This window comes from Peromyscus californicus, unplaced genomic scaffold (assembly GCF_007827085.1).
Source record: "Peromyscus californicus insignis strain IS unplaced genomic scaffold, ASM782708v3 Scaffold_8__1_contigs__length_139910024, whole genome shotgun sequence".
NCBI lineage: Eukaryota > Metazoa > Chordata > Mammalia > Rodentia > Cricetidae > Peromyscus > Peromyscus californicus.
In genome coordinates, this window is record NW_026294606.1 from 134,065,344 (window position 1) to 134,088,468 (window position 23,125).

A 23,125-nucleotide genomic window follows, 5' to 3' on the forward strand; every position below is an offset into this window, starting at 1 on the left:
TTAAGTAACAAAAGCTATTACTTTTGGGAAAAAGAATACGTCAAGGATCTACTCAGTGCATTTGAAGAATGTGATACTCATTTTAGACATGCCATATAGTATAATCATGTGGGGAGTGATCAATTGAATAGTATCTAAAACAACACAAAATGACTTTCAAAAACTCTTTAGTGTCTCATATAAATAATCCCTTCCTAGCATTTTGGCTTTTTATTTTATTATATATTCTGTTATAAATGTAGTTTTATTTTTATTCTTTAGCATTTGAAGTGAAGTTGATTATCATGGTATTCAGTTCTTAAAAAGGTAAAAATATAATCATTTAATATAACCAAAGATGTCACATCAAAATTGATAGAAATTTCATTGTAATTCCTTATTTGTCATGGGATAACATTTGCCAGTTTATTAGAAAAACAGCCTTAATAACTAAAGGACATGCAAAGGATATATCAGTTTTTAGTGTGGTATTTTATTTTCTCTTTCATTTTATTAAAAATTAATAGAGATGTAAGCGCTGTTGAGAGGATTTAAAACCCTTCAGATGTACGAGATCTCAACTGGGGAGGCCTCTAGAGAAGGGTACGGAAGCAGAATGATGAGGGACTCACTTTGCAGGGTGACTGACTGCTCTCTCTCTCTCTCTCTCTCTCTCTCTCTCTCTCTCTCTCTCTCTCTCGTTTTTCAGTTAGAACAAAACTAGCCAGTTGAGAACTCTCAGAGACACTATCAAAAAGGACAGGTTTTAAGGGATAACGATGGAGACCGAAGACCACCAGAGGTCCAGACCCAGGGTCATGGAGTAGGAAAGTGTGAGACGGAGGCGCCAGAAACTTGAATTCCATGTATCAACTGAATGATCATCACATAGCAAAGGAAGACTGATTTTGAGAGGCCTTATATAGCAAATAAAAATTTGAAATAAAAGTGACAATTGGAGGGGCAGGTGAGATGGCTCAGCAGGTCGACGCGATTGCCATCAAGCCTGATGACTTGAGTTCAATCCCAAGGGCCCATGTGTAGGAAGGTAAGAATCAGCTCTTCTAAGTTGGCCCCTGAACACCACACATGTGCTATGACATATGTATATTCACACACACAGAACAGATGTTTAAAAATACCAATGGAAACCTGTAGTTTCACACATGGAGGTTTAAGCTGGTGATAGGTGACAGGCATTGAGTGCCTTGGTTCTGTGCTTGCGTGGCATCACACTCAGAAGGGCAGCAGCTGCTCTGAGAGGCTTTGAGTTGAGCACTCTGAGAGTCTCTCCTACACTCCACTTACTTACTAACTCCGGAAAGTGAGTAAGTCATTTCTTTCATCACTGCAGCCTGACTTCCCTGTCTCTAAAGGGGAGGGCGGAGCTCACGATATCTACTCCTAACTCGTTTTCTGATTTCTATGGATACATGTGCCATCTTATTTACTTATTGGGGTGAAAAAGCATTTTTATGAGAAGTGGAGATGGAGTTTTATGTTACCTTATTTATGCTTCTCTTAGTTTTGACCTTTTACGATTTTTAAGTTTTTATTTATGTGTATGTGTTTTTGTGGACATATGCCATGTGTACACAGGTGTCAACGGAGGCCAGAAGAGATCATAGAACACACCCTTAAACACTCAGTCATCTCTCCAGGTCCACAAATTTTTTTTTTTTAAGGAGAAAAGTGCTTTTATTATTTGGAAACTCCTTTATGGGGTGAGTGATCACTACTGCATAGAAGTCAGAGTATTGTGGGATGGTCTCAGCTTTGTTGACTTTTTCTTTTTTTTTAAATGTATGATAAGTTTGTTTATTTATTTATTTATTTATGCCAAATGCTGTTTATTGAAGGAGGGAAGAGGTCTTAAATACAGGCTTACAGCACAATGGGAGAACCCCGGAGGGCAGAAGTTTGCTACAGATGTTTTACAATCTTGCATCTAAGCTGTTAACGCCCATTATGCAGGATACACAGACAAGGAACTTCCCTTAAGCATTCAGGAGAGTGGAACCCGGCAGGGAATTAGCATAGGGAGGATATCAAGACCAAGGTCAGCAAGCAAGGCAACAGTTACTCAAAATGGGGGTCAGGGCCTTACAGGTCCCCCTTTTACTAAAAAATGAGCTTCTGACTTAGGTTGCGTGGGACGTCAGCAGGTCACCTTACCCGTCATGGAGATTTTTTTTTTTTATAATATGCCACCAACGTTTTTGAGTGATTTACTTTTGAAAATATGCCATGTTGGGGCTGGATGATGGCTCACTGGTTAAGAGTGCATGCTCCTCTTGCAAAGGATCCAGTTGTGGTTCCAGCACCCACGTCAACACACATGTGCTTGTGACTACAGCTCCAGGGCGTTCAGCACCACTTGCCTCCTTGGGCACGTATGCTCATGGTGCAAATGAACTCACACAAAGACATACACACATATATATTTTAAAAAGTAACAAAATTATTAGCATTGGCTTCTTATTATCTGTTTAAACTGAATTATTTTCTTTCAATTATTTATTCTCTTGGTTTGGTTCCTATTTAGTGGCTCTTCTCACTATTTGAATGTCCATTACCTAAGAATATTAATTAGTTCATGATTATGATGGTTTAAAATAGTTTCTACTTTTGTTTAATGCATTCGAATTGGGTCTTTGAAAACCAGTTTTAAAAATTGCACTTCAAATTTCTCAGTTTTGTTTCTAATAGAGATCTCTGCTCCTCCTCTAACCTCCAGGGCAAAGAGACCTTTTCCCTCTGTCTGCTTCTAGACAGAGACAGATCTGGTTGGTGGAATTCTGAACTCTTGTCCTCTTTGGATCCAGTCTGTAGGAGGTGTGGTCTCTGAACTTCCTGCCTAAGCACAGAGAGTGACTTTGATGAGCCTTCTGCCAGGACTGGAGGTTAGGATTAATCCCTGGGGGGCTGGGGAGATGACTCACCAGTTAGGAGCACTTGCTGGCCTTGTATAGGAACCAGCACCCACAAGGTGGCTCACAACCATCTTTAACTCTAGTTCCATGGGATCTGATGTGCTTTTCTGGATTCCACAGGCACCAGGCATGCATGTGGTACATATACGCACATGAAGGCAAACATACATACACATAAATTGAAGTAAATCTATTTTTAAAAATAACAAAACCAAGATTAACCCCAAGATGAAAGAGAAGGTGACACATCCCAGCCCTGATGTCAGCGGTCTCACGAGTGCAGTCCCTGAGGTTTCTGTTCTTTGAACCCATCCTATACTTGGCACAGCTAACAAAGGCTTTCCTCATCCTTTTGCCTTATTTGTTTTTTGTTTGAAAGGTTTTTCTCACAGAAGCCAATAAATATGTAGCCATGTGTCCTACCTGTTCTTTAGAGTTCATTTAAAAAATGTTTCTCGTGCAATTTCATTTTAAAATAATGTAGATCTGACATAATCTAAGGATGTGTGTCAGGACCACATCAAATGACTTGTGTTCCTTTGTCTGTGATATTTAGGATAAACTGAATTTTTGGTGTGTGTGGGTTGGTGTGTGTATGCACGTGTGTTATAGGCACATGCTTGTGTGTGCACATGTGTGCATGTGGAGATCAGAGATTGACACTGGGTAACTTGCTTGACCCTTCAATCATTCTCCATCTTTGTTTTTGAGAGAGTCTTTCCGTGAACGTGAAGCCCATCAATTCAGCTGCGCTGACCGGCCATGCATGCCAGGATCCACCCGTCTCTACCTCCCTAAGTGCGGGGCTTACAGACTCATGCCACCATGCCCAGCTTCGGCATGGGTGCTGGGAGCTGAACTCAGGGCTCCATGCATGTACTTCGCCCATTGAGCAACTCAGCCCCGGGAAGCTGATCTTCACATCGTTTCTGGCAACGGACCTTTGAAATCCATGTGATTCTATTTGAGGGAGGTGCTCATGAGGCCTCACTGGTACCTGAGGAACTATGGGCAGTTGAGCTATATGGCTGCCGGGGGAGTGAGAGCAATTTCCCTTGGAGATGTGGGCACTGGTCTACTGTCCCACACCCATGCGTGTGCAGGCAACACTAAATGAATTCAGTGGGTTATTTAGAAAGGAAGAGAAGGCCATGGCATTGGGAAGGAGACACATTGTGGGTAATCTGGGTAAGTTAGAGTGGTGGGTATGATCAAAACACATTGGACATGTATGAGATTCTCAAAGAATGAATAAAACTGTATTAAAATGGCTCAGTTGATTTTAGTAACATTCAAAGGATTTCTGTTTTACTTGCTAGACTAAATATAGGGTTAGAATAAATTAGAAAAAGCAAGCTAATGTTTACATTTCCCATTTATACTTTATTTATATTCTCTTTTTCATAGATGCTTGTTTAAAAGATTTAAAAATCATTTTGCACTCTGGTAAGGACAATAGTAAGTACGTCTTTTAAGTGTTAAAAATAAAATAAGCTAGAGGAGTAATCAACAATACTTCTAAATGTTTGGCAAATATGGAAATCATAAAGAGGAAATTAAAATTATTTTATTTTATTATACTTAATTTTATGTATCATCTACTAAAACCATTTAACTTCTTTTTGGTAAATTCAGCTTTGCAGACAATTAGTTTGAATTTTTACGGCTCGTTCTTCTGCATGAGGCTTTCCCTTGTCTTGAATTTCTCATTTTGACCTGTTTGGTTCTAGAACACAGTACACATGGAAACCACACACGCGTGGTGCTTTTAAAGCAGGGATCTTTAAACATGTTTTCCAGTGGCTTTGTGTGAGAACCAGGAAGTAGCCTGGTGTTCCCCCTTGCACGTCTCAGGCTCACAGTGTCCCCATCTCTTTTCTCCCACTAAACTCTACAGGGTCTACTTTTTTGTCTTCTGGTATTCGTTGATGAAATGAGAAAACAGAGCCTTGTTTACTTCCTGACTCAACACAGTGTTTTCTCTTTGCGTGTAGGTAGATAGCTCTCTTCATGTAGTATTCAAAAGGCTTCCAACGAGTTTTCAAAATATATGGATCTCTCTTTATTAACTTTGACTGAAGCAGAAAAGCTATTTTAATTTTCATTTAAGATACTTGTAGGGCCAACAAAACTTTCCGGAGATAATTCTGATTCCTGCTTTCATTCCAATCAAGGTTTATTCTTCCCCAGAGAGTCCGTATTCATCACCGTCTTACACTGCTTCGTCTTCCTCTGCAGTGTGGGGACTTTATTCAAGTGTGTTGTAGACGTCACAGTTACATAGTTACATTGGGCCAATTCCTCTCTTTAAGGAAAGCAGTCCTTACGTACAACCCCCGGATCTAGGATGCAAAGATCCCTGCAGGACAGCTTTTCAGAAAAGTCATGGTCCTTTGGAAGCTCCACGGAAACCCATCAGGTGGGTGTTAGAGGCTGCAGACCTTGATTTTGACCCTGTCATTCTCTGATGGTAAGGAGAAGTTGGTATTTTCCAAACTCTGCAAGCCTTCATAGCTTGCTATCTAGGTGCCTTCACCTAAGACTGTAAGTGCAGGTCTCTGCCCCAGCCCCTTCCCCAATCCTCCTGCCCCTTCCAATCATGCAGGGGAGCGGAAATGCACAAATCCTGAATGCTCAGCTGGCTTGCATCAAGGCTCTGCCATGTCCACCTGCTACTATGTTGGGTCCTGATCACACCAGGAGGGGAACGATGCTTCCTGAATCATACAGTAGCCTATAAAATAGAGGGGTCTGCGGATGCACTGCTCTTCCTGCCTGCGTCAGTCCTCTCCGAGGGTCACAGCACTAGCAAGGTGCTGCCAGAATAGTTTGCCTTGGTCTCTTACTAGCACGGCAGTTGTCCCAGCAAACTGATCACCTACCCAGGCACACGCAACACGCTTCTACAAGTAAGTGCAAACTAGCATCAGCTCAATAGCCCAAACTGGGGTGACAGGTGTCCACTTAGAGAGTAACTTGCCTTCAAGAGTCTATGACTCTTAGCCGGAATCAGCAGGAGGTTAAGGCTCTCATTGCCTAGAATTCTTTGTGTGTGAGAGAAGGGGAGGGAGGGAGAAGAAGAAGGAGAAGGAAGGAGGGAGAGAGACAGAGAGAGGAAGATGGGGAGAGACAGAGGAGGGAGGGGAGAGACAGACAGACAGACAGACAGACAGACACACACACACACACACACACACACAGAGTCAGACAAGAGACTGACTGGCTGAAGGGAGTTACCTAGTGTGTGAGCTACTTTTCTGACAGGAAGTTGAACCATACCGCCCCTTATAAAATTCATGATAAAAAAGTCACAGTTGGGGACACATTCCTCAGGATCATTAAGGAATAGGAGTTTGAGAGATGGCTCACTCAGTAAAGGGCTCACCATACAGACATGAGGACTTGACTTTGATCCCCAGGACCCACGCAAAAAGTTGCTTATGGGTTCTGGGGAGATAGTTCTGTGGGTAAACTGATTGCCACCCAAATTGGAAGATCAAAGTTAGGATTCCCAGCATTCATGTAAATGTCAGGTAGCCACAGGTGCCCTCCTATAACCCTGCTGCTTGGGAGGCAGAGACAGACGGTCCTTGGGATAAGATGACTAACTAGGCTCGCTGAATTAGTGAGTTCTGGGTTCAAGAAAAATCAAGGTGAATGCTTGACATCAACCTCAGACAAAAACGCGTGTGTGCACACACACCAGCCCACACACACATGAACATGCACACAGACCACACACACATACACACAAAAGAAACAAAAAGCTGAGTATATTGGTACATGCTTGCAATCTCATAATTCTGGATCCAGAGACAGGTGGATCCTGGTTTGCTGCCTTTTGAGTATAGCCTATTGAGCATGTTCCAGGTCAACGAGAGACACTGTCTCCAAACCCAAGTGGAAGGAACTTGAGGAATAACACCCAGGGTTGACCTCTGGCCTCCATATGCACGAGTATATGCACCCACACACATGTACATCCCCCCAAAATACACTCACACATTAAAAAAATGATAGAGGAGGTAGGGGAAGATGACTGATCTCTCACCATCAGCGTACAAGGATAAGAGAGAGTGGAAATTCTATTGCTTCTCAATGAAATCAAAATAGCAGAGGGACAGTCCCTTAGCAGCGTGCCCTCCTCTACCACTACTGGCAGGACGGCCTTCCAGTTCTAGATGAGACAGGAATGAGCTGGTGGTCATCCTAGTGTGTTTTCGTGATGGTCCTGGAGACATGTGGCTTCCAAGTAATCTGTACTGAGACATTACCTCATAACTATCCGGCAGACTGACAGTTGTAGCTGGAAGTTTTCTCAGGTCTGCCTGGCCCTTTGGCCCTACAGCCGCTTATAAAATAACCATTCAGAGACTTATACAGAGACGCCAGCACCGCCAGAAGAAGTAAGATGTGAAAGTATCAGTAAGCCACGGCCACGTGGCAACTCATAGATAAATAGAAATGGGTTAAGTTATAAGAGCTAGCTAGTGAGAAGCCTGAGCCGTAGGCCAAGAGGAGAGAGATGGCTCAGCAGTTAAGAGTTAAGAGCACTGTCTGATGTTCCAGAGGAACGGGGTTCAATTCCCAAGTCATCCGGAGTCTGATCATGCCAGGATAAAACTAAATAAATAAATAGGAAGAAGGGACCTGGTGACCCCTCTCTCCTCTCCTTTCTCCTTTCCCTATCTCTCTTGGATTTTCTCTCCTGGCTCCATCCTGCCCTGCCATAGGTCAATGCAGCTTTATTTATCAACCAATCAGGGCAACACATATTCACAGAGTACAGAAAGATATCTCATAGCAGACAGTTAACAATCAATTCTAGGGCTTGAACTGAGGTGACCCAACCGTGAAGGCTCTCTCTTTCTTACAAAGTTTCCCCTTCACTGGAAGAATTTAGGGTCTATGTTGTAAAGTCTAACTAACATTAACACAGTCTCTCTGCTCATATTGGTGGTGGGTTCTCCTGACTGGAAAATATGCCCTTTTAAGCTCTTCTTCCAAGAGTTCCCCTGCCTGTCTTTGCGTATGTGCTCAGCACCCAACATTATCACTCAGAGAACATTGTATTGCCTTTCTCATCTCCTACAGCAATCAGTAGCTGGACTCAAAGTCTGGGATGAAGTGGATTGGATTGCTGAATACTAGGAAATGGTCCTTGGAAGCTACACACTGGAACTGGGCGAGAAGGAGCAGGACTTGGAAAGGTAAGGTGGACTGAAGTGAAGGTTAACTTGTCCAGTGCTAACCCTTTCAATCTAGTCCTGCAAAAAAGAGACTGACCTCCATAAGGCTCCATGGAAACAAGCTAGTTTTCTTGCTTAGGTCTAGTGGGCATACAGCAAGGCTTGGATCCGTTCCTAAGTCACTGAAAGTGGGAAGAGGGAAGAGCTGCTGTTTTCCTCCACCAATGCTGTGGCTTTGCAACTCTTCCCCTCTCTCTCCCCACTAATGACACTGCTGTGATGGCCAACAGGACCTGTCATCTTAGGATGACAGAGAAAAGGCTGGTGCTGTCAGGTCGGGGGTGGAACATAAAGATATGTCACACCATCTTGCTGTGTGTCTTGGTCTCAGTTCATCCAAAGAGAGGAGATGGCACTTCCCTCTGGTCATCTGTTCTCCTAGGTCCGACTGGTGGTTCTTCTGGCCCTCCAAGAACTGCTCCAGAATTAATGAGCACATCTCCTATTGCTCCAGGATCTGGGTACTCTCTGCAATGCCCACCGGACAGAGCATGGATACTCCTTGCCCCTTCATCCTGGCTACACAATAAGATCCTTACAGATGAGATCATGATTCTAAAAGAAGATGCAGCCAGTGTCTTACTATAAGAATCAGTCAGCACCTGATTCCTCCATGACTACTGCTCTGCCATAAATCTGCAGATATTTACACTGAGGAAAGCCTGCCTGCCCTTCAGCCAGTGGGAGCCGGGGCACAGCGTATGCTTGAGCCATCCTGAGCAGCAGCGCGGACTCGAGTCTCTGTTGTGTTTGACTTAGCCAAGAGGCTCTGGATGAGAACTAGTCACACTTGTGCCTGTGGGCTGCACATTAGCCCTGATTGCAACCATGTGCCCAGTCTCTGACAATGGCATCTGCATTTGTTCCTCATTTGCTCTACAGTTCCCTGAGGGAGCTGGAGCCCTGCCCTGAACCATAGCTTGCTTGGTTGGGCCCTGACAACCTGCCCATTGCCATCTGCTGGCTAAAATCCTCTTTAAACCTGCATGGGGGCACCCATGGAATCAGGAGGCTGCCACCTGCCCCGGAGCACAGCTGCTGCCTAGATGTTGCTGTGGGGCCTCCATTTGCCTGTCTGGACCAATCAGGCCAGATGAGTGGAAGGGACAGGACCTTGGCCTCAGCAGGAACCCTACAGCCAGGTGAGCTCCCTCCATTCTAGCTGCATGTATTGACAGTCTATGAGTTTACTTTTCTTGTGGAAATTCTCCCCCAGGCTGCAGGATCTGCACAGACAGTTCTTGTCACCAAGCACCCAGTCTCTAGACTCCCTACCAACACTGGCTTGGCTGTTCATGCCACAATAAAAATGTGGTTCTAGAACTCAAGCACTGTTTAAGAACACAGATGGCATAATTTTACATCTGACAAAAGGTAAAAGTAAACTAACAACAGACTAACTTTAACATAGCTTTGAAGGCAAAGTCTTTAAAATATTTCAAAGACAAACATGAACTTTACTACAGAGACTAGTGTATTTTACTATGATGTAAGGGTGGGACATCTAAGTGTGAGCAATCCAAAGACCTGCACATGTTACTTTGAAGGAGTCCACTGGAATCACACTTCCCACACTCATACTGGTCCAGCCCCTATGTCTGTCATCAGTGAGATGACCAACCACTGTGCTGCTTCATGTAGGGTTAAGAGACGCTCCCAAGAGTTGTGGCATGAATGAACGAATGACCAAATGAAACAGTAAGGTCAGTGATGCATAAATATGGTCATCAAAACTTGTTCAGAGATTCTAAAACTCAGGAGGAGGGAGAATGGGCGCAGAGTGTCCATTTGGCAAGGTGAAGGGCTAGAGATTGGTCACTCAACAATGTGAATTTACTCAACATACTGGACTATACATTTAGAAACATCTGTGGACCAGGACTCGGCCTTGTTCACTGTGTTGCCCTGGGCACTAGGCTCTAAACCAAGTATTTGATAATGCACTGGAACACTGAATACTGAATGAATTTTGCTCAGTTGTAAGCTCATGACCGATAGTTTGTGGCACAGAGTTGCTTACTTAACTGTCCCTCTATTTTGGGATATTATAAACTGTACTTGTAATGGAATGGTATAATTAATCCTCTTAGGTATCTCTTAGCTGTTTCTTCTGAGTTATATCATGGGGGCAGCTTTTTAGCCACACCTCCTTCCTCTTAGAGTTGGCATCTCAGGTACACTTGAAAGGCATGCCGTTCCTTGTCGGAACGTAGAGAGGCTCAACTTCAAACCACAAATGCTGCCATTTCTGTCTGCCCTTCCCACTGTGATGTCCTCTCAAAGCAGGGTGTTCCTCCTGTCCTGCAGCTGTTTCCCATCCAGCACTGCACTGTTATTTTTACCCGTCTCAATCCCAGCAATCTCCAAGTCTTACCAACACCCCTCAACTTCCCCATGTATCGCTCTAGTCAGTCTGCAGGACCTCTCACCACGGCTGACATTTCCCAGCATGCCCTGTGCTGCTCATATTACATGGTCCCTCATCACTTTGTAGTGTCTGCCATTCTCTGGGGTACAACCCAGCTTCGCCACAGCTTCCCAGAGCACAGAAACTAATTTTTAATTTCATTTTGTTTCAAAGTCCTATATCATCCTGGCCACAAAATTATATATATTTATTTTTATATTACATATATATATATATATATATATATATATATATATAATCAATTTGACTACCTCCTCAAAGAACCTTAGAGTTAAAATAGCAGGTTCATAAACTATTTTAATCATCTCCTACATACTTTTTGCATATTATCTGCATATTCCCTTTCATATGTTTCTTAACTTTCTATGTGAAACTCTTGATCAGTCATCATTTAACAGCATCCTTTACCATTTTGTTATTTGGTTTTGATTTTGGGTTGTCTTATTATTACATTAAATACACGGTTCTTTTAAAGAAGCAATTCCTTCAGCAATTATTGTAAAATCTCAAGGTAGAATCCGATTTATACAGTTTTTATACTTTGATCCAAGGAGGAGGAGGAGCACTAGGAAATTCACAAAGGAACCTTTCGTTTTTCCAAACAGTTCTGTGAGTGGAAACTTTATTACAAAACAGACAAAGAGGGCCGCTAGGAAAACAGAAGAGAACCAGCACAGACATAAAAAGGTGCAGCAGGTGACCTGAGGAAGGTCGTAGAGGACCCAGAAAAGATGTGGGAATGATTCAGGAAGACACGCTGGCTGTTCTAGGCTGACTGCTCCTGCGGAGACAGCAAAGGGTTGTGTGGTCTTCAAAGAACAGTGAAGCTGACTCGTTAGCCACTGAGTTTGCGTTTTAACTGCAATGTTTGCCTCCTCCACGGTTTTGGTCTCAGGATCCCGCCCCCACACCAACACCCCCAGAGAGTGCCCTCTCACCTTCTTCCTCGAAAAGAAGACCCATGTGCGCATGCGCTTCTGCTTCTTTCTTCCCACCGTCAGCTTTGACCCGCTGAGCAATATTAAAACACCGTCCATAGAAGTGATTTCTCACCCACTTGTCCTCAGAATTATCGAAGTAACAGGCCAGAGCGTACAAATTGTTATACACTTCTTCATAGTATTCTTTACAAAGAGGAAAAAACATACTGTGCATCAGAAACGCAGCTTAGGACACACATGATACTGCAAATTACTGCCGTATTTGAACTAAATCTAATGCAAACCATCATTTATTTCAATTATTAAAATAATCACATTAATCAAGGGGATGTGTATATGAGACAAGCAGCAGGCATCTTTCAAAAAATGCTGAAACCCTAGAAATTGAGACATATTTGGTTGAAATAGGACTTACTTATATAACAGAACTGGACAGTATCTGTTAGGAATGTGTTTCTCTTGGAAGAGGATAGTGGTGTCAGTGGTCTCATATATATAAATGGGGATATAAAAGGGGAGAGGAGGGGAGAGGAGGAGAGAGACTATTCCATATCCCAGTGATGGGTCTAAAGGCATGCACCACTAAGCCTGGTGGTGGCACACATCTTTAATCCTAGCACTCGGGAGGCAGAGATCCGTCTGGATCTCTATGAGTTCAAAGCCACCCTGGACTACACGAGATTGACTCAGTCTATGAGAGAAACAGAGCCAGGCAGTGGTGGCACACACCTTCAACCCCAGTATTTGGTAGTCACACATCTTTAATCCCAGCACTTGAGATCTCATGCCTTTGCTTGGGAAGCATACAAACCTTTACCCCAGGAAGTGATGGTTGGGTGAGAAAGGTATATAAGGCATGAGGAAACAGGAACTAAAGGTTTTCCAGACTGAGGAATCCTAGAGGTGAGACGTGGCAGTGGCTTGTTTCCTTGTCTATCTGATTTTTCAGCATTTATACCAATATCTGGCCTTGGATTTTTTTTGAAAGACCATTTTAGCAATTCGTGTTATAATGATACACATGCTTCTCCCATTTTCTCCCAATGTTTCTAGAAATATAAGTTTGCAACGGTACTAAAAAGTAGACTTCTATACTTCTGTTTTGGGGTATTTTTCTTTATTGAAAATGTGTACACACTATCCATTCCTTTTACTCAAATTTCTGGTAATTTGTTACATGCATCTTTGTACTTTTCTTTTTTCCTAAAGTGACATCTATATTTATAAGTGTGTGTGTGTGTGTGTGATCTGTTTCATGAATGCTGCTGCAATAGTGAACTTGAGCAAAGATATTTGTGTGTTAACAAACTGTGCCTTGATTCTGTAACTCTAATGGCCCACAGTAGCCTCAAACCTGTGACAATCTCCCTGCCTCTGTGTAACCAAGAACTGACACCGGAGGAGTGAGCCACTGCAGCCAGGACTAAATTACCTTTAAACATCAGTCACTGCACACGGAGTGCTCCGACACCAGCTGCTCATCGCCAGGAGAGTCAGCTCCTAAAATCACCCAAGTCACTGCAGTATTTCAAAAGCATTTCTTTGTGTGTATATGTGTGGAGAATAGAGAGTGGTGTGTGTGTGTGTGTGTGTGTGTGTGTGTGTGTGTGTGTGTGTGTGTGTGAAGAGTCAGGTATATGTGTGTGGGCACATGTGGTAGTTTGAATGTAATTGGCCCCCATAATCTCATAGGGAGTGGCATTATTAAGAGGTGGGGCTTTGTTGGAGTGGGTACGGTCTTATTAGAGGAAATGTGTCATTTTGGGGGTGGACTTTGAGGATTCTTATGCTCAAGATCCCGCCCAGTGAGTCAATTGACTTCCTGTTTTCTGCAAGATGTAGGACTCTCAAATTTCTCCAGTTCCATGTCTGCCTGCATGCTGCAATACTCCCTGCCATGATAATATGAACTACACCTCTGAAACTGTAAACAAGCCCCTCAATTAAATGTTTCCCTTATGAGTTGCCATGGTTGTGGTGTCTCTTCACAGCAATAGAAGAAACTCTAAATAGGACAGAAGTTGGTACCAGGGACTGGGGTATTGCTGTGATAGGCCTGACCATGTGTTTGTTTGGAGGAATTTGGACTTTGGCACTTTGGGTTAGGAAAACAGTGGAATACTTTAAGCACTGTTTAATGGGCCATACTAGTAGGAGCAGAGAAGACAGTGGTGCTAAGGGTTATTTGAACTACCTCACTCAAGAGGTTTCAGAGAAGAATTTTAGTACATTGCCTAGAGATCATTCTTGTAATATTTTGGTAAAGAAAATGGCTGCCTTTTGCCCTTGTCCAAAGAGTCTGCCAGAGTCTAAAGTGAAGAGTCTTGAATTAATTCTGTTGGTAGAAAAAAAGGTCAAAACAGCCTAGTGTAGGATCTGTTTTGTGGTTATTAGTGGTAACTCTAGTGAAGATTTATAGTGAAAGGAGCAGGCTGAGCAGGGTAAATTATACATGAAAATTTTGAGGAGAAAAAGAGCACCAGGAAGTGGAATGGAGCCAAATTCTGTGTTTAAGGGAATAAACAGATTAAGAAATGGAATAAAGAGAGTGGTGACCTCAGGGTAAGATCCTACCCAGCTAACTTTTCAGCTTGTGAAAAAGAACAAAAGAAAAGCTAAAGCCAGGTGTGGTGGGGCACATCTTTAATCCCAGCATTGGGAAGGCAGAGGCTGGAAGATCTCTAAGTTTGAGGCCAGCCTGGTCTACAGATCCAGTTTCAGGACAGCCAAGTTTAGGCAGTGAAGGACAGAAAGCTGGTGAAGATGTAATTAGACAAGGACGCCCATATTCCAGTCCCAGTAAGCAGCAGATCTTGGCAGCTTCAGCCATGCAGCTCTGGCTTTAGAGTTAAGGACAGAAGAAAGGAGTTATGGAATAAAGCCACTGAGGCCAGGCATGTGTCAGGGGTGTCCCTGAATGGAGGCCTAAGAGAGGCCATTGTGTGAAGTTGAAGCCTGGATTACCTTGGAGAACCCAAGATATTAGAGATGAAGAGTTGTGGGATACTTGCCAAGGAGAGCTGCTAACAGGGAGTGGCGCCAGCCCAAGACAAAGAAGTGTGTTGCAGTCAACAAAGTTGTACAGCGTTAAGAGATTGCATGAATCTCAGAAGAGACTTTGAACTTTGGACTTTTAAACATTGTTGAGACTGTGATAGGCTATGGGGACTTTTGAAGTTGGATTAAATGCATTTTGTATTATGATATTATTACAAGCTTATGCAGGCCAGGGAGTGGAATGTGGTAGTTTGAATGTAATTGGCCCCCATAAGTTCATAGGGAGTGGCACTATTAGTGGCCTTGTTAGAGGAAGTGTGTCACTATGGAGGTAGGCTTTGAGATTTCTTATGCTCAAGATATCACCCAGTGAATCAGTTGACTTCCTGTTGCCTGCAAGATGCAGCCAGCACTATGTCTGCCTGTATGACATCATGTTCCCTGTCATGATGATAATGGGCTAACCTCTGAACTGTAAATAAGCCATTCCAATGAAGTGTTTTCTTTATAAGAGTTGCCATGGCCATGGTAACTTCACAGCAATAGAAGAAGCCCTAACTAAGACGCACATGTGTGCATCCATGTGCATGCCTGCAGAGGTCACAGGGGCTGTCTCCCTCAGTTGCTTGCTGCCTTATTTCCTTGAGGTGGGTCTCTCACTGAATCTGCCTAGGCTTTCTTGTTTTGTTTTGAGTAGGCTGACTAGCCATCCACAGTGAACCTCTTGTCTCTGCCCCCACATAGTGCTGGGGTTACAGACACATGCTGCCACACACAGTGTCATCTGTGGCAGGAAGTGTCATCTGTGGCAGGGTTTCTATTGATGTGATAAAACACTGTGACCAAAGCAACTGGAGGAGAAAAGTGTTTATTCAGCTCACACTACCACATCACTATTATCATCAAAGGAAGTCAGGACAGGAAGTAAAAGAGGGCAGGAACCTGGAGACAAGAACTAATGCAGAGGCCATGGAGGGATGCTACTTACTGACTTGCTCCCCATGACTGGCTCAGCCTGCTTTCTTGTAGAACCCAGGACCACCAGCCCAGGGATGGCACCACCCACAATGGGCTGGGCCCTCGCCCATCAATCACTAACTAGGAAAATGCCCCACAGCTGGATCTCGTGGAGGCATTTTCTCAATTAAGCTTCCTTTCTTTGAGATGACTCTAGTTTGTGCGTCAGGTTGACATAAGAGCAGCCAGAACGCCCAGCTTTTCCTTGGGTGCTTGGGTCTAACTCAGATCTTTATGCTTACACAGCTGGAACTGTCCATGGAGCCCCTCAAAAGACACTTCTGAATCCTATACCTTCTTCACAGAAACTCCCCACAAGTGCATTTCTTACCTAGTGTGAATAGATCATTAAAGCGTATTTTATCACGTTTCATACTCCTGATTAGAGTTTCTGTTTACAGCTGCCAGTGGATAAGATATCTCAACTTTCTATGTTAACAAATGTATATGTAAACATTTTCTTCTGTTTAATAAATTAAACTATAATTTAAAATATTCTCATCATTATGTATACAGAGTATTTTAAAGTGTAAAAAGCTTAATTATGGAAGCTCCCAGGATTCCATAATTAAAGACTGCCTATCAGTTGAACTGTTTTTCTGTAACTACATCTGTAGTTTTCACATTCTAAGTAGTCTATTCTCCTCAAGTGAACTGTCAACAGTCATCATCAGAAGATGAAAGTCCATCACGGGTTTGTTATTTAGTCAGATGCTATGGCTGCTATTTTAAAAGGGAGATTCTCTGGTGAAGTAAATTAAAGAAATACTCTTGCTAATTTTCCCTGCTGGTGAAATAACACAATACACAAAAGCATACGTGATGATAAGTACTACAAAGTATGCTTAAGCCCAGGATTAATTAACCCAGAGTCCTCCAAACTTCCTTTATTGGATATTGTTTTCCTCCCTTTTCTACTTTGCATGAAACTGACATCATGTGAAAGTCCACTTGGGTGAAACAGATTTTGTGTGTATTAAACAAATGTTGCCAAGAAGCTAAGAAGCTACTCAACCCTTGACCAAAACTTACAAGTCAAATATAAGACACTTTGGAATTATCTCTGTCTTCAGTTTGCAGTTATCATCGGCACTTCCTCCTCAGCTTCATGGGGCTCAGGACACTAAGAACAACGGTACCGGTGTCACAGAGAGGATTCACACTGGAGAACGTGAGGTTTGTGTCAGAGACGGGTACTTTAACAAAGGACAACAACCCAGAAAGGAATGACAGACTGCTTTAAAACAGCTTTTCTATAAAGCAGCAAGTGGTGTTTGCTGATTTAAAAAAAACTAAGGTTACTGCTGTGCACATCTGCAGAGGCTGAACTGCCACAGATGACACTGTTCCTGCCACAGATGACATTTCCTGCCACAGATGACACTTCCTGCCACAGATGACACTTCCTGCCACAGATGACACTGTTCCTGCCACAGATGACACTTCCTGCCACAGATGACACTGTTCCTGCCACAGATGACACTGTTCCTGCCACAGATGACACTGTTCCTGCCACAGATGAGGGAGTGTAGCTGGAGAATTTCTCTCCAGCTCCCACCACTAAGTCCCACCAGTCCCGGAGCCCACTTATAAAATAAACACACAGACTCTTACATTATTTAAACTGCTTGGCCATTAGCTCAGGCCTATCATTGTCTAGCTCTCACTCTTATATTCAGCCCATTTCTATTAATCTTTACTTTGCCACGTGGCTCGTGGCTTACCAGTACTTTACATCTTCCTTGTCTTGGCGGTGGCTCCAGCCAGTCTCCCTTTCCTTCCTCCTTCCTCAATTCTCCTCTCTCCTTGTCCTGCCTACACTTCCTGCCTGGTCACTGGCCAATCAGTGCTTTATTTATATAGAGCAATATCCATAGCACTTTCCCCTTTTTTTTTTAAAAAGGAAGGTTTTAACTTGAACATAGTAATATTACATATAACAAAATAATTATCGAGTAAGAATTATAGTTACAATATAAAAGAAGATATCTATCATATTTGTGAGTTTAAGGTTTTATATCTAACTTATCTTTTATCATTAACTAAGGAAATTATAAGGATCTAGTCTTTAACCACATAATGGAATGGATAGGTATAAGATATTATGGTAGATTATTGTATATACTAATAAACAAATTTAGTAAAATAGCAGCCTTAAATAATTTGCACTGTAATTTGTACTGTTATGGATTCTTATATGTTGATACAAATGTAAACTATTTTTATATTCCTGTTTAAGATAATTTGTATATTGATACAAATACAGAACTATATTTGTTATAATGTACATATATTTCTACTCTTATTTGAAATATTTGTATATTGATACAAATGTAAATTTATATCTGTCATACTTTATGTATATTCTACTTCTGTTTAGGATATTTGGTATATTGATATATATTTAAGATTATTGTCATATTACATATCGCACTACATACTCCTACCTCTGTTATAAATATTGATATATATTTAAGATTATTGTCATATTGCATATCGCACTATATACTCCTACCGCTGTTATAAACATCTTGTGTATTGTCACAATTTTGAAGTCATCGTTCTTTACCATACATTTGCTTATAGACTGTTTACCTTGTTTACGAGAAGCCTTAGTCCTTAGGTTATTTTGGTAGATAAGACTTATAGATTTATAGTCACCTATGCTTGTCATCTCTATAGTTACGTTAGTTAGGTTATCCAGATTTACAGATACATAGATCAGATGGACAGGTAATCTTCAAACACTTCATAGACCTAGAGAATATGGCATTTAAATAACTTAGAATTCTGTTGACGTGAGACACAATTGCTCCTGGCTGCACCAATTTGATCCCGAGAGAATGTTGGGCTTCTAAGACATTTCCACTTGGAAGTTTGTCTTCTTGGCACAAAATGGCCTACTGGGCAAAGAACTGCCCTTGCCTCAACGACTGATAGTACGAATGCAATGCTGTCCGTTCTGGACAAGCAGGACACAAGGAAAGCGACCACTGTACTCTGCCAAGACAGGGTAAGATGGTCTTTCAGAATTTCTGCTTCTGAAAATGGTCTGTCAGATACTTTAGGCCTGTAGCCAATTTGAATACACCAACAATGCTGAGAAACATTAGGTGACTGTCCAGGCTGCCAGCTGTCTCGGTCTACTCTTACAAGATTCCCGAAAGTTGCTTGCATCCATCTACCATTTCTCAGGTACCATTATATTCCTTCTCAGGTCTTTGATGGGATTGAAGACTAGCAGTTATAGTTACAACTTAGTAGATAGAACATATTAAGTATTAGATTCAGGTTCTTTAGGATAGGAACCTTTTGGAATGATCTTTGTAACATGCCATTTACCTATGCTCTATACTTCTCTGGATTTTAGTATGTGTTTCTTGCTTGATATTGTTTGCACTGGTTGTAGTTCCATCTTATCTAGGTCATTATCCCTCATTATTCCTGGACAATATTTGATAACCATTCCTTTGTATATAGTCTTGTATTAGGTTAGAACTTTCTTATTTAGACAAAAAGGGGGAGATGTAGTGGGTAGCCATTCCAGCTTTGATCTGGAAGTTCCAACCCCCATTGAGACTTCGGCAACTGTCACGCCTACAAGGCAGGGCCAAGGGAGGCGCCTGGAGACCTGAGATCTGGATGGGCGGCGCACTCACTTGGTTCCGGGACCTTGGACGGTGAAGGTGGGCCAAGCAGAGCTCCAGAGAACACTGCTGGACTACGATACACCTTCCCCAGACCCTGCAACCTACCTATCCCTTAACTTGTAAGGTACGCCATTAAATAAATCTCCTTTTAACTACGTGGAGTGGCCTTAATAATTTCACCAATAAGGGAGAACTGCCACAGATGACACTGTTCCTGCCACAGATGACACTTCCTGCCACAGATGACACTTCCTGCCACAGATGACACTTCCTGCCACAGATTTGATGAAATGAACTTCACTATAATCCTAGAGTGGATGGTCTTTCTGAGGAAGCAATGAAAACGCTCAGAGACATGTTCTTTCAGGATCACTGTCTTGCACCCCGAGATGACACTCGATGGGACCTGGATAACCCCTGACAGATCTCTGCATTCTAGATGCATGTGTACACACCTTAAAACATAACACATGTTTTCAAATTTAGGATTCATTCAAGTTAATAGAAGCAAACATGCAGTTCCATTTTTAGGGGGCAATTTTTATTCAGATCACAGTTTTTCTGATAAATTTAATGTGTGGAGGGTGAAAAAAATTACATAAAATTTTAAGCAATGATTATATAAATGCTTAGGTGATACTTTCTGCAATAATTCTAATTATCTATATTTCAGCAAGGCAAAAGCTATACCATCTTATAGAAGGTAACCCTATGGGTGTTTTGAGCAAAGGTAACTTTGCTGCATTTAATAACTGCAACTTTATTTCTCACACACATGAGTGGGACTTTCGCTGTCACAAGCTGGGACTCTGTCATTGTTTCCGTTAGAGAAGTCCTTCTCTTCTCATGTAGTTACTTTCCTTTAGCCTAAGCATCTTACGGCCCGTCACCCTGCAGATGCTCCATGACAGACTGGCACGGTAACGACACACCGTCGCAGGTCAGATACCTGTCTCACATTTACACTGCTCAATCAAAGCCCTCAATTTAAGCTGATGATGAAATTGAACTTTTATAAAATAAATAATGGGCAGACTTTATCTTGGCTAATTCTATTTCTTTTGTAAATATCTATTCAGGATTTTGTTCTGACAGTAGAATTTGGGGCTTGGGTTTTGTTTGTTTTGTAATAACATGGCATACTTATTTATAATAGTTAATTTCTTATATTTAAATTGTATTTTTTAAGTTCATCAAAAGACTGTTTCATGTTGATTCTGCAGTTTAGAATGCTTTCCATAATACAAATGGGCCCTCCCTTACTCAGTCTTCCTGCTGTTCATTTTCAGTGTCTCTTTCCCCCGCTCTACGTCAAGCTCGTGATGACTGGGACCCAGGCTGCCCTTCTGAGCTCTTTGCATTTTCACGGTCCACAGAGGCTAGCTGTGGGTAGACAGAATCACCTACTGACCTGTAAAGGCCAAGTGAAAGACCACGTCATCACGTACAGCACTGACTTTTCTTGTCTTTATAAGTCCTTTCGTGTTTTCACTCAGAATGTTGAGGAAAAAAAGTAATTTGTAATGCCAAATTCTAGAATTTTCTTTTTACTTTTCCAATGAAAGCAACAAATTCCTAATTCAGACCTAAAAATGTTAGTTAAATGATAAAGTCAAATTTGTGACACAGAATTAAAAATATTAAATGACAAAGTCCATATAGCTATATCAGAGATTAAGTACTTAATTCTTAAGTACTTTAAAGTATTAAATAATTAATACTTTAAACATACAGTACTAGCTTTATGAAAAATATTAAAATATGGTAAAGGAATACACTAAAATTATTCTGTGGAAAATAAGAAATTAACTATTGAAATCAGAGTAATGGATTATGGATAATTTTCCCTTTTCTTCTGAAAAAGTGTCTCACAATGTAACCGAGGCTAACCTCAAACTCACGGTAAGCCTCCTGCCTCTATCACCCAAGCATTGGGAGTGCAGCCTAATAGCACCCTGGAAATTAAAGGCTTTTCATGTCTTTTAACTAATATCATTTTATGATCCAACCAACGGGATCTAGTGACAAAACTTTGAAAACTCATTATGAAAATGCTAAGATAAAATAAACGAAATCAGTGAGGGTCTCAAGTAATGGTGCTTTGAAAACTCCTTGGTGAGAGCCAATATTCATCCCACACAGAGAAAGATCAGGATATGACTGTTCTCGATGACAGGAAAGGTTTAGCCTGTTGGACACCTCTGGAGATGTTTGGTAGTGTACCCGGTCTTCCCAGACTTTCAGTGTCATCGCCAGGATGTCTTTGTACCTAGCCAGCCTGATGCCTAGTCCCTTACTCCTTAAAGCCACTCAGTGGACCAGCTTGAATTGTACAGTTTGTCTTAATGTATCAAATTCACACGGCAACAGTTCGGAATCTTCCATGGGGTGCATCTCCGGCTACCAGGCACCTACCTTGTCTCTCTGCGGTCTCGGCCCTGGTCAGGTAGTGGTAGAAATTGTCCAGCTTGTCCGGCTGCTCCTCCAGTGGCCTCTGCAGCCAGAAGAGGGACCGCACCTCAGCAGCATGCCGCAGCGCATCCCACTGCTCCATCAGCGCGAAGAGCTCTGTGAAGGACTTGTGGTAGCCATCGCGCAGCATGTCCACACAGACGCTCTTCTTGTAGGAGTTCCTGTGCCTGGAATATGAGCAGAACATGGGCCGATTTGGACCTCAGATAGTTTTCCATCCTCTGAAAACCAGAACTCAAAGCAGGCTTTTTTACCGTCAAGAGATCTTTGTGACAAATCAAGAAGCTTCAGTTTAATGAAGGATGCCTGGTGCTTACCTAACATAGTGATATTAATGTAATCACATTATAAATATGTCAGCTCCAGAGCTGGGGTCTCTTTGAAAAGGACAAATAAGCTACTTGACTATTAAAGTTCTCCACACACCACCCCAGCTTTACAACAGTCTGCTCAAACCAACCAACCAATCAGAAGAGCAAACAAACCCACCAACCAAGCCAGAAGGCCAACAGGCACCAATAAATCAGATAAAAGTGAAACTTGTTATTGAATATTAAAAAACCTTAATTCCTCTATTAGGTAGTTTCACGATCTATTATCGGAACTTGACAAACTTCACTCAATCATGCTTCTGAATTTAATGTTTTAAAAATCACTAAAATATCATACTAAATATATACATTTGCATAATCATTTACAGGTAAGATCAAATTAATGACTTGATAATGCAATTAATAATAAGTAGATAAATAAATAGAAATTCACCTCCTTTCTGCACTTAGGAAGCTGAGGAAGGAAGATTGTTTACTTAAGATCAGCCTGGGCTACATAGTATGAGCCTGTCTCAAAAGATAAAACCCAATCGAAACATCCCCAGACGTACTTCAAGGTTCATATGCGGAGATAAAGAGGCAGGCAACTCTCTCATGTATCTATTCAGCAAATCCCTATTGGGTTTCATATGATGAACTATTTTCTTCTTTTTCATTTTCTTGTGTGTGTGGTGTGCATATGTGCATATGTGCGTGCTTTTTGCATGTGTGGGCATATGTGTGTAGGCACAAATGCACATGTGTGCCTGAGGTTAATGTCAGGAGTCATCCATGACTTCGTTTGAGCCTATTCTTTGAGGCAGAGTCTCTAAGTCAAGCCCAGAGCTCACAGACATGGTCAGTTGGCTCTGGAGACTCTGAGCTGGAGTTAAAGGCAGGCTGATACACTCATTTGGTGTGCATGTGGGTTCCAGGGATCTGAACTGCAGCCTTCACGATTGCATGACAAGTGATTTAACTATTGCGCCCAAGAACTGAGCCATCTCCATAGTCCCTTCTCCTCCTCCAACAGATTGTTCTAGACCAAACAGATTCAGTGCCCTCGTGAAATCTGTGTACCTGCTCAGGGGAGGACACAGACAACTAAGTAGATACATAATAAACAATGATTGAAAATGTTTATTTTA

The 23,125-nt window shown here is 42.0% G+C and overlaps 1 protein-coding gene across 2 annotated transcripts in view; it reads right to left on the reverse strand.

The window, feature by feature from the left end:
• Nucleotides 1-23,125, reverse strand: part of Ttc29 (tetratricopeptide repeat domain 29) — a 201,434-nt gene that overhangs the window by 146,081 nt on the left and 32,228 nt on the right. For both annotated transcript variants that reach the window (XM_052728777.1, XM_052728779.1), the window contains 2 exons: nt 21,610-21,833; nt 11,528-11,713 (listed from right to left, as the gene is read on the reverse strand). In XM_052728777.1, coding sequence (XP_052584737.1) covers nt 11,528-11,713; nt 21,610-21,833 — 410 coding nt within the window. The remainder of the gene's footprint in view (nt 1-11,527; nt 11,714-21,609; nt 21,834-23,125) is intronic.